The following is an 18,935-nucleotide window of genomic DNA, read 5'->3' on the forward strand; positions in this document are numbered from 1 at the left end:
ACTGGATAAAAAATAGGTTCTAAGAAACGTCAGTTGTTTTATGAACTTTTTTTCTCTGCAGTTTCATATGTTAACTGTGGCCTGAACCCAATACAGCATAACTTCAGAAATATGATTACCCTCAGCATTTTTCCTTCCAGCCAATCAGTGGCGTTTTCTTGCATGGACCTTACGTAGCTGACTGTTACCATGACAACAGCTGATTCAGCCTAGTGGGAGTGTTGCTATTATTAGGTCAACGTCGATAGTTGAGTCTTTAGTTCCCTCTTGTGGTTGTTTTGTCAATGAAACGGCATAAAGATTTATTCATTTTCTATGACAAGCCAAATAGACCTTAGGGAAGCGCCATATTTTGGCAAAAATAAAAAATGCAACACAGCCTCAAGTAAACGGCACAAACTTTTATTTTTTATAAGTTCAGTCATTTTCACAACATAGACAGTTGATTTGGTAAATTTCACCACTGGACACTTTGACACCAAACCCCTTATTGTAAGTACAGTACATTTACTACTGCATATTAGTGTTTTTTTCCTTGTACATTACACTAGATTATCAGGAGAAAAAAAAATCACAATGGAAAGCATGAATAAAAATAAATCTAGATAAGAATGTAGGAAATGGAGAACAAACTCTTAGTCGTGATGATAAACTGATCTGAACGTGGAGCGGATACCTTACATGGTGAGCTGTGATGTTAATAAAGTTTCAAACTCATCTTCTCATTTCTGTTATGCATGGGGCTCACTAAGGTCCTCTTATCTACTGTATATCATCTGCTTATTAGGCCAAATAGAGAGGGAACCCACCAACAAACAACTCGTCCCAGGCCTCATGGATGTAGCAATGGCTCTGCTGACATGTACATTAAATTTCAACTTTTTTTTTGCAGTTTGAAATAACAAACAGCATTTGCCACAAATGCAGACAGGCTTTTGAATTTCAGCAAACCTGCTCCACAGTAGATGTCACTGTCACTGCCTGCTTTGGTTTACAACAGTACTTTGCGCCTAGGATTTAAACCTTCACATTCCCATTCCATTCAACGAAAATGTTCTGTTAACAGAATGATAAATAATCTGCAATACATGAAAAGGTATTTTCTTCAATATTGCTCGGTAATAAAGTGACATTCATTCACAAGCAGGCATACACAACAGCAGGTAAAGAACATCCTTTAAATTTTTTTTAATATCACCTAGATTTTTTAAAAGCCCATAATCGATACAACACAGTCCACACATAAAACCAAAGACTCAAAACGTATGTACAGTAAATTTTCACTAAAGGAAGACAGAATAGCAAAGGAAAGATGCAGGAATAATCAGGGAGGATCTTGCACATGTAAACATTAATACTTATCATGGGCTTTTTTTTTTTTTTTTTTTTTTGCAAACTGATTTTTGCATTATAGTTGCAGGCCTGGTAGCCACGTAAAATCTTTAACAGGACACGCCAGTCCAAAAAGTCATTATGGGAAATGCCAGTCAAAATCTCAGTAACTTTTGCTAATTTTTGAGAGTGTATAAGAGTACTGTTGATAGTAAGTAGATCAAGCTTATGGCTCTGCTGCTATAATGAAATAAGCAACAGCATGGCCGCAAATCAAACTCGGATTTTGACTAGAAATACACTTGACTAGACCTAACGAAGCACTGAGAAAGGAATCCTACCACTATTTGCCTAAATGGCTTTATTTCCTTCCATGCAAATTTACATTAAGGAATGTCTGTGTATGATATCTGGCTTTCAGTCCCGGGACTGAAATTACATGAGGCAAGGCAGTGAACAAGATACAATGTCACAGATACAAATAAGCAAGAAAGGTTTGTGACGAGCACTGCAAAGAATTACCATGAAAACAGCATTAATTGACTTCTCTAACTTTCTTTATATTTGTCAGATTTAAAAATAAAAAATTTTTTTAGATACATATTTCTAACTGTATTATTTAAATACTGAACTGTATTTATTATTTACACTTTTTGGAATAAATATACAGAAATCTCTGTCCATTTCGCTTTTTTATATTTGTTCATAAATAATTTAAGGATATTTGAAGAGTAGAAGAAGAAAATGTTAAAATATGAAGTAAAACGAAGGCATTGAAAACTTGTTACAGATAACCGATTCTGTGTGCTATGCCAAACTAAGGCCTAATTACACACTCCTAAAATTTCAATTTAGGCCTAATTATAAAGTCTTTAAAACATAATGTGGGCTTAATCATAATTTCAGGCCTAATCAAACCCTTAAAGGGATAGTTCACCTAAAAATGAAAATTCTGTCATTATTTATGCTCCTTTAAGTTGTTCCAAACCAGTATGAGTTTCTTTTGTCTGCTGAACACAAAAGATGAATGTTGGTCACCAAACCATACTATGGGAGTAAATGGAGACCAGCAACTGTTTGGTTAAACATTTTTTCAAATGTTCTTTGTGTTCAATTCTCATACAGATGTGGAACAACATGAGGGTGAGCAAATAATGACAGAATTTCCATTTTTAGGTGAACTATCCCTTTAAAGTGCACTATCGCTTTCCTTTTAAAACTGAATGGATTGCATGTTGAATAAAATCATTACAAGTTTGAGATGTCAAAAGTATTTGGAGAGGAGGGGGAGGGGCTAAAGGGTGTGGCCAGAGAAGGCAGTATGGGAACTGAGGGTTTTATGTTTCTTGTTCTTTTTAAATACCTAAACTGGTGTTTTTTGTGTGTTGGTGCAAGGCAGTGCAGACAGAGCCGTGGGATTTTCAGCAGGCGCAGTCCTGGTGCGGAGCGGCGGGCTGCTCCGTGAGCTGCGGCCCCTGTTTGGCTCCCGTCACTGCAGGATCGGCGGCATCCAGACTCTCTGACATCTTCTCGCAGATTATGTCTACCAGCCGCTCGAAGGTTTGCTTAACGTTAATGTTGTCCTTGGCACTGGCCTCAAAAAACTCAAAACCTGTGGATAAAAGAAGAAACCAAGTCAAGACCAAGGCCTTGTTCTAAAACCCAGTGAGCTGCCTACAATAGTAGCACGTTCACACATTTGATCATTTCAAAAAAAGTCCATACTTTTCCAGACTCAAACTTCTTTGTAAATTTTTCAGACCATATTTCAAATCTTTTATCCACCTTTCAACATGTCACTTTGTGACTATGCACGCTATTATGTCATTTACATTTAATCATTTAGCAGACGCTTTTATCCAAACCACCTTACAAATGAGGACAATAGAAGCAATTAAACCAACAAAATATATATGCGTGTTGTGACCTGGTTAGTCTTATGCAAGGTGTTTTTTTAAATAAGAAGAATAAAACGTAGATAGACAATAAATAGGTAATGATAGAGGGTCAAGTTATTATTATTTTTTATAATAATTAAAAATAAATAGATAGAATAAAATAAGAATGGAGAACACTAGTGTAAGAGGGTCCATTTAAAAATAAATAACAGTGAACAAGTATACACACACACACACACATATATACAGAGAGAGAGTTTTTGTAAAATAATGGCAGGATGTGCCATCCAATACTGTACATTTACTGATGAAATAATTTATTATGAGGCATTATACATACATACTTATTCATACTCAAACACTATTCACTGATTGTCACCGTCATTGTGCATCATGTGCCAAGTAATCAGGTCTCTGTGTTCATTTGGTTAATAACTATATTGAGTCAACATATTACCTTAAAACGAATAATGAGCTGTCTACTTGCTTACATACGTGATTGTAACTTAACCACATGCTTTATAGGCATTTTTTTTCAGTGCTATGTTTTTTGAGTAAAGTTTACAAACCGTGACTGAGTGAAATGTACTTGAGTATTGCAGGGTAAACTTAAAATAATTAAGTGGAAATATCTCATCAAACTCTACCTGGCCACGTTAAATTTAATTATTTCCTTTGATAATTTTAGATAACTTAGTTAAGTAGATTTGACTTAATTCCGTATTTACATTTTACTTAAAAAATATGCGTGCAAAAACTTGCAAAATAAAAATTAAGTAAATTTAACTTCTTGTTTTTTTCAGTGTAATGTAATCATGGTTTGTTGTAGCATGATCACCAAACAGCAAAGTACAGTCTGATTTAAATGGTTATGCTTTAGCGAAGAGACTTGCTTATGATAAAGACAGATTTGCGTTATGATAATATGCGTTGTTATTCATTCATTCATGTTAAACTATCACTAAACATTTGGCTTCATTGACTGTAAGCTCCAAACGGCATGCAAAACACAATTTATTTTTAGAATTTCTCAATTTCACAGTTTAGAAAATGAATAGGGCCAATAGTTTTCCATACTCATTTTCTTCTTTCTATACTTATCCAGACCTATAGAAATGACTACAGTCAAATTCCAAAATTTTCCATACTGTGTAAGAAAAAGTTCCAGCACTTTTCAGATGATGAAAAACATGACATATATTTTGGAAAACATGGTATCTATCAGCAAATGGATATTTCCTTAAATTTGAGACTCATATCTGAAAGTATATTTCAAACTATAGCTGTGAATATCCAAATATATTGTGCCAACCGGAAAACATGACTTACCGAGATGCTCGGAGAGCTGTCGTCCCCTCTCAGAGGCCACCACCCTCTCATCCTCCATGTCACACTTGTTGCCCACTAGCAGCACCTGGGCGTTATCCCATGAGTACGTCTTAATCTGTGTGGACCTGCCAGAGACAGTCAGATTTGATTAAATGTTTGCTTGTTAAACTTTCCTCTAGGGCTGAGCTTTATTATCATGTCTTTATTATCATATAATGATTTTCTTCCATATCATGCGATATCTATATTCATCAAAATATTCATTTACCATTAATTGGAAAGAAAATGCTTTCCACATGCTTGAGAATAAATGTATACATAACTTGTTTGTTCATAATTTTCAACAATCTCAAATCTCTCTCTTCTGTCAAAGATACTAGAAAAGGCAGTATCCTGTGAGGATTTCCAGTCAGGATTTAGACCGTATCCTAGAACTGAGACTGCTCTCATTAGAGTTACAAATGACCTGCTCTTATCATTCAATCATGGTTGTATCTCTCTATTAGGTAGTATCCTCACAATTATATTCCTTCCTAGAGAAAAATGATATCTGTGAGGAATTCCAGTCAGGATTTAGATCGTATCATAGTACTGAGACTGCTCTCATTAGAGTTACAAATGACCTGCTTCTATCATCTGATTGTGGTTGTATCTCTTTATTAGTTCTACTGGATCTTAGCGCTGCGTTCGACACTATCGACCACAACATTCTTTTGAATAGACTACAAAACTTTGTTGGCATTAGTGGAAGTGCCTTAGCATGGTTCAAATCGTACTTATCTGACCGCCATCAGTTCGTAGCAGTGAATGAAGAGGTATCATATCGATCACAAGTGCAGTATGGAGTACCTCAAGGCTCAGTACTAGGGCCGTTACTTTTCACGCTCTATATGTTACCTTTGGGAGATATTATCAGGAGACATGGTGTTAGCTTTCACTGTTATGCTGATGATACTCAGCTCTATATTTCTTCGCCCGGTGAAACACACCAAATTGAGAAACTAACGGAATGCATAGTCGATATAAAAACTGGATGACGAGTAATTTTTACTGCTAAATTCTGAAAAACAGAGGTGTTAATTATCGGACCTAAAACCCCACATGTAACCTAGAACATTATCTAACACTTGACGGCTGCTCTGTCAATTCTTCTTCATCAGTCAGGAACCTAGGTGTGCTGTTCGATAGCAATCTGTCATTTGAAAGCCATGTTTCTAGCATCTGTAAAACTGCATTTTTCATCTCAAAAGCATATCTAAATTGCGACCAATGCTCTCAACGTCAAATGCAGAAATGTTAATTCATGCTTATGACCTCAAGGTTAGACTATTGTAATGCTTTATTGGTGGTTGTTCTGCACGCTTGATCAACAAACTACAGTTAGTCCAAAATGCAGCAGCTAGAGTCCTTACTAGAACCAGGAAATATGACCATATTAGCCCGGTTCTGTCAACACTGCACTGGCTCCCTATCAAGCATCGGATAGATTTTAAAATCTTGTTAATTACTTATAAAGCCCTGAATGGTTTAGCTCCTCAGTACTTGAGCGAGCTCTTATCGCATTATAGTCCTCCACGTCCGCTGCGTTCTCAAAACTCTGGCCGCTTGATAATACCTAGAATATCAAAATCGACTGCGGGCGGCAGATCCTTTTCCTATTTAGCACCCAAACTCTGGAACAGTCTACCTAACACTGTTCGGGAGGCAGACACACTCTGTCAGTTTAAATCTAGATTAAAGACCCATCTCTTTAGCCTGGCTTACACATAACACATTAATACGCTTCTATTATTCAAATCCGTTAAAGGATTGTTAGGCTGCATTAATTAGATCAACCGAACCGAACACTCCCCATAACACACGATGTACTCGTTACATCGTAAGTTGAATGGCATCTGCGCTAATGTTTGTCTGTTTCTTTCCTAGTCTGTTTCTCGGTCCGTGTCCGATCAGATGGTGGGTCGGCGCCGGAGGTGACGCTCTGCGGCCCTGATCGCCGGGCGGAGACCAGGACGCCCGGATGACCCCCAGAGATATATCCCCAGATATATCAACCAAAATAACAAAATAACTAAAATATAATAAAATACCTAACTACATAATACTACTATTGTTAGAAATTGCAACAAAATTAAAATAGAAATATAAACTTTTGAACTGCGGGTTTCGTCTGGTCAGAGGAGAACTGGCCCCGACTGAGCCTGGTTTCTCCCAAGGTTTTTTCTCCATTATGTCTCAGAGGAGTTTTGGTTCCTTGCCGCTGTCGCCTCTGGCTTGCTCAGTTGGGGACACTTAATTTCTAGCGATTATCGCCGATTTGATTGCACAGATACTATTTAAACTAAACTGAGCTAGACAATGACATCTCTGAATTCAATAATGAAATGCCTTTAACTGAAAATTGAGTGTTTAATCTTATCATTATACATTACTGACACTCTATCCTCCAATTTGATACTGTTAAGTGCTTTGACACAATCTGTATTGTAAAAGCGCTATATAAATAAAGGTGACTTGACTTGACTATTAGTGTTACTGGATCTTAGCGTTGCATTTGACACTAGCGACCACAACATTCTTTTGAATAGACTAGAAAATTGGCATAAGTGGAATTGCTTTGGCATGGTTCAAATCATACTTATCTGACCATCATCAATTCGTAGCAGTGAAAGAAGAGGTATCATATCGATGACAAGTGCAGTATGGGGTACCACAAGGCACAGTACTAGGACTGTTGCTTTTCATGCTTTATATGTTACCCTTGGGAGATATCGTCAGGAAACATGGTGTTACCTTTCACTGTTATGCTGATGATACTCAGCCCTATATTTCTTCAAGGCGTGACGAAACATACCAATTCACAAAACTAACATGCATAATGCATAGTTGATACAGATGGAGTCTTGGCACTGTTGCCTTTGGCTTGCTTAGTTGGGGACACTTAATTTCTGGCAATATTGTGAGCTTGATTACACAGACACTATTTGTAATTTGTAAAGTTGCTTTGACAATCTGTATTGTATAAAGCGCTATATAAATAAAGGTGATTTGACTTGACAATTAAACTCAATGGAGTAGCACAGAATAGTAGCTTTTAATTTAGAAAACCCCATTTCTTTTCTTATTTTTCAAAATTCTGTTTCATTTGATTTTTCTTGTGTTTTTATTTAATATGAATTTATCATTAAAAATGTCTCATGAGATGAATTACACTGTTAATTTAAAATGTAATCAAATGAACAATTTATAACAAAATTGTCAAATACAATGCTGCAAACAATGAACAATAAAACATGGATGGAAAAATATACAGCTTGTCTGATAATCGCTTAAAAATAATACTATTATTACTTTTAGAAGTACGTTTTAGTATACGATAGTAATACATTTCTGTGATCATTTTTTCACCAAACGTTTATTTTGGCAGTTTGTTGTGAAGAACTTTGAGATCCAGTGTGTGTTTGGCGATAGTTTTTCTGGAATAAAATGGTGTAAAGCTACTGAAGCGAGTCTTAGAGCAGCTCTGGAGATGAAGTTCATGTGTTTATTTCTCACATATTGAAACAACAGACGCTGAAAACACAGCAAGTGTCACGTGTTTTGAGTTTGTATAGTAGACGAACTACGCCACTCATCCACACAGAGGTTTTGCATGTTTAGTTCACTCACCAGTCCTGTACTGCAGCAAAAGACTCCTCGTTGGTGATGTCGTACATGAGGATGAAGCCCATGGCACCGCGGTAGTAGGCGGTGGTGATGGTTCTGTAGCGTTCCTGTCCCGCTGTGTCCTGTGAAGGAACAAACCAGTAATGCACAAGATGAAATAGGAACAAACGCAAGACCAATGTTTTACAAAAACAGAATGTGCATCAGTCAAGCCATTACAGTAAGATAATATACTATTATTAATTTATAGTATATTACGATTTTTTAAAATGTTTTTGAAAGAAATCTCTTATGCTCACCAAGGCTGCATTTATTTGATCAAAATTAGTAAAAATTACTTTAAAGAAGCGTCTGTTTAATATATTTTAGAATGTAATTTATTTCTGTGATGCAAAGCTGAATTTTCAGCATAATTACTCCAGTCTTTAGTGTCACATGATCCTTCAGAAATTATTCTAATATGCTGATTTGATACTCATTTATCACCATTTATTATTGGTGTTCAATTATTTAAAATATTTCTTACCATCGATGCTGAAAAAGAAAATTTTTTGAAACAATATTTTATAAAAAAAAATTACTATGATTTTTCAAATTGAATGCACCTTTTTTTTTTTTTTTTACTTAAAATCTTTGAATGGTAGTGTATCACAGTTTCCACAACGATATTAAACAGCTCATCTTTTTTCAACATTGATAATAATAATAATAAGAAATGTTTCGTGAGTGGCAAATCAGCATATTAGAACGATTTCTGAAGGATCATGTGACACTGAAGACTGGTGTACTCCAGTAGAAGACTGAAAATTCGGCTTTGCATCACAGGAATAAATGACATTCAACAATATATAATAAATAGACGGTTCTTTAAAGTTGTATCACTGATTTTTGATCAAATAAATGCAGCCTTGGCAAGCATCAGTGACTTAAACATAAAAACCTAAAAAAAAAAACACAATCAATTAAATCAATTACAAACTGAGGGAAAAACTGAAATTTTGTAGTAAACAACAGCATATTGTCGACTGTACAAGTTGTACTAAACCCTTGAATATTCCTTCAATGACTTCTTTTTTCACATAACCAGGAAAACAGGATTTATACGTGGTTTTGGTTTTTACATGTAGCTCCTCCTATCAAGAAACTTGAGAGCAAGTATAACAATAAGCATCTGCTATGCAAGGAACTGATCTCTGCATCACTGCACCAGAGAAATGAGCCTGTTAATTATGAACACCCTCCATTCAGTCATTACAGGCCCAACTTATGCAGGAGGTTAAACAAGCATGTCTAGGGACTGACGACAAACTACAGCTTTTTGAAAAAGGAGGAAGAAATTCAATAATCTTTGTTTCACAAATCCTGCAAGAACACAGAAAAAAAAAGCAGTTTTTAGTTTGCACTAGGAGCACTTTGCACTTTTTTGGGCTAAATAAAGTATTTTTGTAAGAAATGTTATACCATTACATGTGCAAGCAACCACAAAAGGCTATCCAAGAGAAACATTAGTATGACAGAACTACGAGTTTGTCTATAGAGAAGAATTGATACATCATGTATCCGCCTAGTACTATAATAAATCAACAGACGAAATCCTCACAAACGTAACCTATAATTCCTATAAAGTCTTCACGAGGGCAAAATGGTGTCTCCCGAGCAGCACTGATGATTCTATTAATATACCACAAGATCTGTGAGACTGCAAACCCTGTTTGGCTCTTGACTCTGATACCACAGTAATACATAAGCATCTTTTCATAAGTATGCTGCAATCCAGTGTAGAGTTTCTGTTTTCTGTTACACTGTCTCTGAACTGTACGGAGCATTGTGAGAAACAATTTAATTTTGCATCCACGCTAAGCAAAAATCAAAAGCATGCACTATGCAGACTACAAAAGAGCACAATGCACGGTATACTGTGCTTGACTAGACTTTCCATTTCTAGTGTGACAAATGAACTGTAAGCAATAGTAACTGCAATTACTAACATCTCTTGGGACATCACTTGATCAGAGTGAGACATTTTTGCACAAAATTGGATCAACCCTATAAAGTGTACTCTATCATATTTGAAACACAAGGCCTCTAAATCATCAACATGATCAAAACTTTGATGAAAAACCTACTACATGCCTTCTGTCTTCTGACTGATACTTTTTTAGCAAGTAAAAAGCCCTTTAGTGTCTAAAAATGGCCAACTTCAGGTTGAGATACATGTCAAGTCAAGTCAAGTCACCTTTATTTATATAGCGCTTTTAACAATACAGATTGTGTCAAAGCACTTAACAGTATCAAATTGGAGGATAGATTGTCAGTAATGTATAATGATAAGATTAAACACTCAATTTTCAATTAAAGGCATTTCATGTGTCTTTTGAAATCTTTAATGATCTTTATTAAGTAAATAGAATATCTTTTATATTGTTAGTAATATTTCAAGATGAACACTTAGCAGACCGAAGCAACTTTTAGGCTTACTTTATTAGAAAAATCACTCAAAATGTGAGTATCAAATATGATCATAAAGCTTTTGATAAATTATCAATTATCATTTTATTGCATTGTATTATGTCATGTTTTGAAACTAGAGCTTTTATCATTAAAACTAAGCATTTAAATATTAATCTTACTAAGACATATTATTAGGAAACAGACAACTAAGATTGATATGCATTTTATGTAAGTTATACTATATATAAAGATATTATTGAGTTACATTACAAGCTATCAGTATTTCATCTTACGTTTGTGTCATATAAATATCAGCAACTGCACCAAATTTTACAAAAACTCTCATTAAAAAGTGTTTTTCCTCCTCGAGTATGAGCTCCATATTCTCCTGTATCATACTGTTTAAGCCATAAAGACCTGTATTAAATATGATAGTAGGGCTGGACGATATGGCCAAAATTTATATCACGATATATTTCTTAATTTCGTTCGATACGATATAATCCTGATATCGATGTGAACACTATTAAAAAAAGCCTCATAAAAACTGCCAAGAATGCCCACAACAGATGTCTGTACCTACAAACTTATGAAAAATGAATTTGCCAAGTCTATGAACTCCTCCTATTAAACTATATAATATTTTAGGGGGGGAAAAAACAGCACAAATAAATTAATGTTCACCTTTTATTTGTATTTAGCCTTCATACGAACAAGAAATGTGAAATCACTGTCAAATAAACATCTCAGACTCACCTTATTAATATTAATATCTTTAAATTCAAACTATAGGCTAACATACACTACCAATCAAAAGTTTTTGAACAGTAAGATTTTTGTTTTTTAAAGAATTCTCTTCTGCTCACCAAGCCTGCATGTATTTGATCAAAAATACAGCAAAAACAGTAACATTTTGAAATATTATTACCATTTAAAATAACTGTTTTCTATTTGAAAATATTTGAAAATGCAAGTTATTCCTGTGATTTCAAAGCTGAATTTTTAGCATATTACTCCAGTCACATGATCCTTCAGGAATCATTCTAATATTCTGATTTGCTGCTCTAAAAAACATTTATTCTTATGTCGAAAACAGCGGAGTAGAATTGTTTTCAGGTTTCTTTGATGAATAGAAAGTTCAGAAGAACAGCATCTATCTTAAATAGAAATCTTTTGTAACATTATAAAGGTCTTCATCATTCTTGCTAAATAAAAGTATTAATTTCTATCATATCACCGTTATTGAAAAAAAATATATTGCGATACATATTGATATCGAATTATTGTCCAGCCCTATATGATAGTGAACAAAAAACACCATTGCAATTTTAGATTTTTTAAATGTATTTTGTCCAAAGGCTCAATGACCAGTTTCAATTAAAAAAAAAAAAAATTTCTTCTTATTTAAAATGTCAGGCTTTACAGGGTTAAAATGCGTTTAAATTACATTTTCAAGATGACAACTGGACACCACTCTATGAATCACACTTGAGGTCATGTGACAATGTAGCATAGTAGCATAGTACAGTCTGACACTGTGGTTACTTTATTTTTGTGGTTATTTTATAGTAGGGAATATATAGTACATTTTCTACAGTTTTCAGTAAATGCCATGCAAGTATTCAGTTCTGAACATAGCCAAATGTTCATGTCTTTTGGACCTACACTGCATGATGCACAACAGTATTTTTATCCATGGTAAAGATGGTGGGAGTGTGTGTGTATCTGCTTGGGTCTGTGGGGTGGGGGAGGGTCGTCTTCCACCAGAGGGAAATTTGAGGCACTGGGGGAGGGGTCCTGACACATCACAAACGATTCTGTTTGGTTACTCATCTAGCGCATCAGCAAACCTCCTCAGCCCTATTGGTTACTGACCATCTCTCTTCCTCTCTGTATCTCTGTACACTCAAAAATATTTAGGCCTGAATTTAAAATGCATGCATTTCAATTGCATATAAAATGTCCAATTATTTGAATTACACACACAGTTAACATAAAATAATAAACTGAATGTTATGCATATTTGTCAGTCATACATAAATGAAACCTGTAAGATTTCTGCACTCAAAAAAAAAAAAAAAATCAGTATATTAGTATTATTACAGAAATGTTACCAGTTTTGTTTTTGTTTAATTGACAAATATGCATCACGTTACGTTCATTAGTTTTTATTATTTTTTATTATTAGTTTAATTATGTGAAACCTTTGGAATCTAAATGGATGGAAATATTATATCCAATTCAAATAACATAAATCTTAAATTTAGGCCTTTTTTTTTTTTTGGTTGTTTTTTGAGTGACCACAACATTTCTCCATTAAACCATAATGGCTTAATTGGTTGATTTGGTCCATTAGTTGATTTAAAATATTTAGGTTTATGACATTTCTATCAAAATTGGAATTATTTTCTATCAGGTCCCGATGGTGCCTGTCCATTAAGCCAAAGCTCTGTTTCTGAGATTTCAAGGAGATTTATAAGTCTGAAATGAGACAGTCAATATTAATAATCAATGTCAGTGACTTTACTTAAGCACCAGTGTAATCACTCTCAACGAATCACCTACTCTGGACCGTCAAGGCAGAAAATAGCTAGAATGCAATAAGCTGCTACGATTTTTATCCAAAAAATGAAAAAAAAAAAACTTTTACCTCTTCTTGTCTTCATTAAACAATGACCACAACAAGCTCTTAAACTGACACAGATGTGTCCCATGATCTCACCCAGATCTGCAGCTTTATCCTCTTGTCGTTCCTGTAGATGGTCTTCACCTTGAAGTCGATGCCCACCGTGCTCACAAATGCTGGCGTGAAGGAGTCATCTGCATAACGAAACAGAAAGCTGGTCTTTCCAACGCTGCTGTTCCCGATGATCAGGATTTTGAACATGTAATCAAAGTTCTGGTCGGAAGACTCCTTTTGTCCATAACGGTTATCTGTAGCTGAAGCCATCTGGAGGATGCAGAAAAAAGAGAATGTTTGTACCTGTTTGCTTAATAACGTCTTAGGGCATTTAGGCCATATAGCGGCATCAGTTTATAACCATTAACACAGATGTTACGTTTCCAAATGCACCATAAACACTGTCAGAAAATAACAAACACTGAAAGCTGAGAGTAAAATGCATATTAGTTAGCATGCACTGTAGCACTGTAAAGCAACAAATTTCTTTTAATAAGCAAATTATCTGCAATATTGATCCTGTCAATCAAAAGGGGTCAAAAAAAGTGTCATACTTCACGTCTCAATATAAAGCTGTCAATTTAAAAAAAAAAAAAAAAATTGGGCTCATTAAGGCAGGTTTTTTGGCCTGTATAAATCACCTGTAGTTCATGCCAGGGTTGCCATACTACTATTTGTATGACGCATGCAGCAGCTGCATGTGAATAGAGATTTTTCGACTTTCTGCCTATGTAGCAAGCAGACAGCAAGGCAGGTAACTAGGTTTTGGAACACAGCCACTGAGATTTAGTAGGCTACATTTAGGAGCTTGCTGAGGATGGCATACCAAGCAAAAGCTCTATACTTCAAAATGAGTGTTTATTTGGATTGACTTTGGCTGAGTGAATCTTCGTCCATTTCACTATCTGTCACTCATCCCTCGAGACCTGTGACCAAACAGCAGCGGTAGAGTCACCAGCTACTGAAAATCAGTCAGGCAAAATGAAACGTCTGAGCAGCTGCCAGGACATGGCATTAATCTGACATTTTCTTTTGGTGTCAGATCGATATTTGGCACGGGATCTTCTGAATACAAAACACTGTCTTTTTAACACCTCCATCAGAATGTGACAAGTGACTCATTCTCCTGTCCATCTGAAGTTCACACGAGCTGCTGTAATGATCATTATAATTAGTGATTGTATAACATTGCGGCTGTAATCGTTTCAAATACATCAAATCACTATTAATATCTTAATGAGAAAAACAAAAATGAACGCACTCACCCTCAGGCCATCAAGATGTAGATGAGATTGTTTCTTTAACAGCTGAACAGAACAGTTGAGGAAATTTAGCATTACGTAACTTGCTGACTAATGGATCCTCTGCAGGGAATGGGTGCCGTCAGAATAAGATGATAAAACCAAACAGATGATGAATAAATCACAATAATCCACACCACTCCAGTCCATCAATTAACGTCTTGAGAAGCCAAAAGATGTGTGTTTGTAAGAAACAAATCCAAAAGCAAAGAGTCTCTTCCAGACAAAATGAGTCCATAATCCATAATAATGTTTTCTCCCATCCTCTGTTTTCGTCTCAAAATCTACCCACACATTTGTTTAGAGCTGTTTTGGACTGTTTTCACTTGTAAATGTTGCTTGATCTTGCATGTTTCTCTCCTGATTCAGATAACTTTTTCACTGGAGGAAGTAATGTTATTAATAGAGGGCTTGTATTTTAGCCAAAGCAACACTTTAAAGTTAAAAACATCATAATAATGGATCTGTTTCTTCCAAACATGCAGCTTTTCGCTTCTCATGATGTTAACTGATGGACTGGAGGGGTGTGGATTATTGTGATGTTTTTATCAGCTTTCATTCTGACGGCACCCATTCACTGCAGAGGATCCATTGGTGAGCAAGTGATGCAATGCTACATTTCTCCAAATCTGATGGAATTATCTACATCTTGGATGGCTTGGCGAGTACATGCTCAGCAATTTTTCATTGATGCGTTAACTATTCCTCCAAGGGTGACTTTGATTACTCACTACTCTTTTCTGTAAGACAAGTACCAGGTCAGATATTGAAGATGAACAGGGAAGAAAGAGATAAAGACAGTTAAAGAGATATGGAGGACAAATGTAACATGAGCTTCCACGCTGTACGTACTGCAGTGACTCAACGGAGCATGGAAAACCAGATTGGGATCAAGTGAAAAGCAATAATCAGATCTCACAGATGTCTGACAGACACATTTAGCTATAAAAGAAAGAAAATGCTGAAGAGCTGAAAGCATTTCACACTGACAAGGGCAGATGTTTGGTTCTTATCAGGCTGTCTCAGAAAGATTGTACTTCATATGTGGACTAACTGGCCATTCCAAACCTTAAATTAAGCTCATTCTGACAGAGGAAGTAAAACATTGTCTCAAGTAAGTCATGTCATAGTACACATGCTGGAACATATATAGAGGAACAGCATGCTATTATACCATTTCTGCAGTCTCCATAACGCATAAGCATGCATATTTTTTTGAATGCACAGAAATACTTGTATATTTACCAACATGTGCAGTACTCAATGAAACATAATGTGTATCTTACTGTATACCATTATACAATGCACTCAACTTGACTTTTCATTTTCAGTGTCATTAACCACAGATAATATTAGACACAATTTTATGCCTTCAACCTTGATTCATTATTTTATCAGACCGCCAAAGACAAATACTACTGTTCAAACTGGGGTCCGTACCTTTTATTTCATGTGTTTGAATTAAGTGCTTCATGCTTATAAAACCTGCATTTATTTTAATCAGAAATACAGCAAAAATGTACATTTATTATTGCTGTTAAATGATTAATCGCATCCAAAATAAGAGTTTTTGTTAACATAATGTGTGTGTACTGCGTATATTTATTATGCATGTATAAATACACACACATACAGTATATATTTTGAAAATATTTCCATGTATATATTTATATAATTTATTTTATATATGAATATTTAATACGAACATAACATTTTTCTTAAATATATGCATGCATGTGTATTACTTTGAGTTGCAAATTATTATTTTTGTTATCTATATTATATTATATTTGTTATATCTATCTATCTATCTATCTATCTATCTATCTATCTGTCTGTCTATATATATATATATATATATATATATATATATATATATATATATATATATATATATATATATATATATATATATATATATATATATTACACACACACATATACACACATACTATAATATATCATAAAATACCTATAATACTTTAGCAGACAACGCACTGTTTTTGAAACAAAATATACAGTACAGTGTATATATATATATATATATATATATATATATATATATATATATATATATATATATATATATATATATATATATATATATATATATATATATATATATATTTAAATACACATAATATTTAGTAAAACAAAAACTACCATTCCATTCACAACATACAGTAGCCTCTCTCTAACTCAAACACAAATATAAAAGAGAAAGAGAGATTAAAAGCTGACATTTCACCTTAAACATTCCTGTTTATCACAGCATGACAGACTTCTATCACAGAGTCTGTACTCACACTTCCATACGGAGTCTGTGTTCACTACCATATGCTTGCTATTTTTACATTATATAGCATGCATACTGTGCACAGTACACAACAGAACAGACTGGCCGATGCTGTGTCCCACAATGCAATGTGCTTGACCTTATATTTCAAGAGTGTAACAATTGCAAAGTCAGTTGTGATATTTAGCATGTCTTAAGTCATAATTTTGACGGACCACTTTATGTTACGAAATACGAAGGAAAAATTCTGAAGAATGTGCAGGTTGCTCATTACAATAAAACCGAAGTGATCCACATAATAACGTGTATATAAGTTTGTATAAACATGACAGTGAGTAAATTTTAATATTTTTACAAAAAGATTCCCCAGCATAACTGGAGGCCACATATACTGCACATATTCAATAAAGCAACCAGAATTCAATCTGAACACAGACATTTGGATTCTAGCAAAAGGCTCATTGGGATTGGAGACTGGCATCAAATTCTGGGTTAAGGGCAGCGTGATCTTTAGATAGAAGTATTCATAGATGTTCAAAGAGAAAACAGAATATTCCAGTTCTAACTTGAGATTTTGACAAGTTTAATTCGCTTCAACCATGGCCTGGTTCTGTGCGTGTTCATCACAATCGAAGCAACCTTCAACAAATTCAACAAAAAGGCTTCTCCTCAGGAGACCCTGGAAGCTGATCTGTGATTCAGCACGCCGCGTCTGGTGTGTCGGAAAGATTCGCAGAGCACCAAAGCATCATAAAGTCAGCATCACTCCTGATAACAGAGTGCTCCAGCAGACTAAAAATAGAGACTAACTTTTAGAGCAGCTGCTCTTTCAGCCTAACAAAAACAGACTGCCGGACCGCCTTGGGGAGGGGGTCGGAGCACATCTTCATGACTAAATATCGTTGTAAAATAGCCGGTTTCAGCAGCAATTACACTCTGCTCCAGTGAGCACCTTTCTCTTCCTTTAGACTCGAATCCTCAATAATGCAAAAGTCCGGGTAATCAAGACCTACAGCACTGCACACTGTGTGGTTAGAGCTGCGCTGTCCAAGAACCGTCAAGCTGATTGGCTTCAAAACACCAGTCAGATAACCCAGATCAAAGAAAACGCCTTAAACCAGTCTAAGATGGTTTAAGCAGGTCTAGCTGGTCTCACAGCCTGGCCAAGCTGGAAAGTGATCAAAACCACTTTGAAATCAGCTTGGAAGACCATCAAGCCAGTTTAGGCTGGTTTAAAACGTTCATAAACCAATATATACAGTAGCAACCGTGAGAAAATGGTCCGACATAATGACTAATAACAGCAGTTTTGCTGAATGATGGTGGAAAATATCATAGACTCGCGCGACAAAACGCATGTGCAGTATTATGAATGGTATTGGTAGCATGATATTATACATAAAATGCATGTAAAATTATAACCAGTAAAAGACCAGAGCATCCTTACATAATAGGAAACAGCACATGTACATGCAACGCTGCCGCTGCGGAGGATATTTTCACCTGATTCACCATGTTATCAGATGATGCTAAAGAACACAACGATTCTTTATTCTCATTTAGATCTACAAAAAAATCGAAGAGGCAAACAATCCTTCGAATCCGTGCAATGTAACGCCAAGGCTTCAAAGGCTATGTGGCAGATGTGTCTTTCATGGGGAGTATAAATAGAAGCATAGGATGCGCGATGTCCATGTCAAATGAAGGTTATTCTTCTTATTTTCCGCTCATTTTTCGCCGCTTTCCCAGCGGAAAACACACACATGCGGTAAGGATTGCAAATTATTTAGCGTCAAATATTTAAAACGCGTATTACTGCTGCTGACTTACCGTAAAAGCCGTTTTAAGCGTCACTTACGCCAATACTGCGCCTCTTCCAACACCTGCAGACACTTTGACGTCACTTTGAAAGACGTGTGACGCAAAGAGGGGGCGGGGTCAGGGTTTTGATTGACGGCTCGGAGAACTAACGCTAACAATGC

The 18,935-nt window shown here is 35.4% G+C and overlaps 1 protein-coding gene across 1 annotated transcript; it reads right to left on the reverse strand.

Moving 5' to 3' along the window:
• Window positions 1-381: 381 nt before the first annotated feature.
• rab3ab (RAB3A, member RAS oncogene family, b) lies at window positions 382-18,897 on the reverse strand. The gene is made up of 5 exons (XM_058792200.1): window positions 18,784-18,897; window positions 13,399-13,626; window positions 8,229-8,347; window positions 4,560-4,684; window positions 382-2,944 (listed from the first exon to the last, which is right to left on the reverse strand). Exons 2-5 carry the CDS (start codon window positions 13,624-13,626, stop codon window positions 2,754-2,756), a joined length of 663 nt encoding a protein of 220 aa, XP_058648183.1. The 5' UTR covers window positions 18,784-18,897; the 3' UTR covers window positions 382-2,753.
• Between the last annotated feature and the right edge of the window lie 38 nt (window positions 18,898-18,935).

This window comes from Onychostoma macrolepis, chromosome 11 (genome assembly GCF_012432095.1).
Source record: "Onychostoma macrolepis isolate SWU-2019 chromosome 11, ASM1243209v1, whole genome shotgun sequence".
NCBI classification, from domain to species: Eukaryota; Metazoa; Chordata; class Actinopteri; order Cypriniformes; family Cyprinidae; genus Onychostoma; species Onychostoma macrolepis.

Excerpts from the sequence above, each read along its gene's own strand:
- rab3ab (XM_058792200.1), bottom strand. The coding sequence starts at position 13,626 with ATGGCTTCAGCTACAGATAACCGTTATGGACAAAAGGAGTCTTCCGAC. Across the intron at positions 4,685-8,228 it reads TTTGCTGCAGTACAGGACTG|GTCCACACAGATTAAGACGT; the intron begins GTGAGTGAACTA and ends TGTCTCTGGCAG. Across the intron at positions 2,945-4,559 it reads ACAGCTCTCCGAGCATCTCG|GTTTTGAGTTTTTTGAGGCC; the intron begins GTAAGTCATGTT and ends TTTTATCCACAG.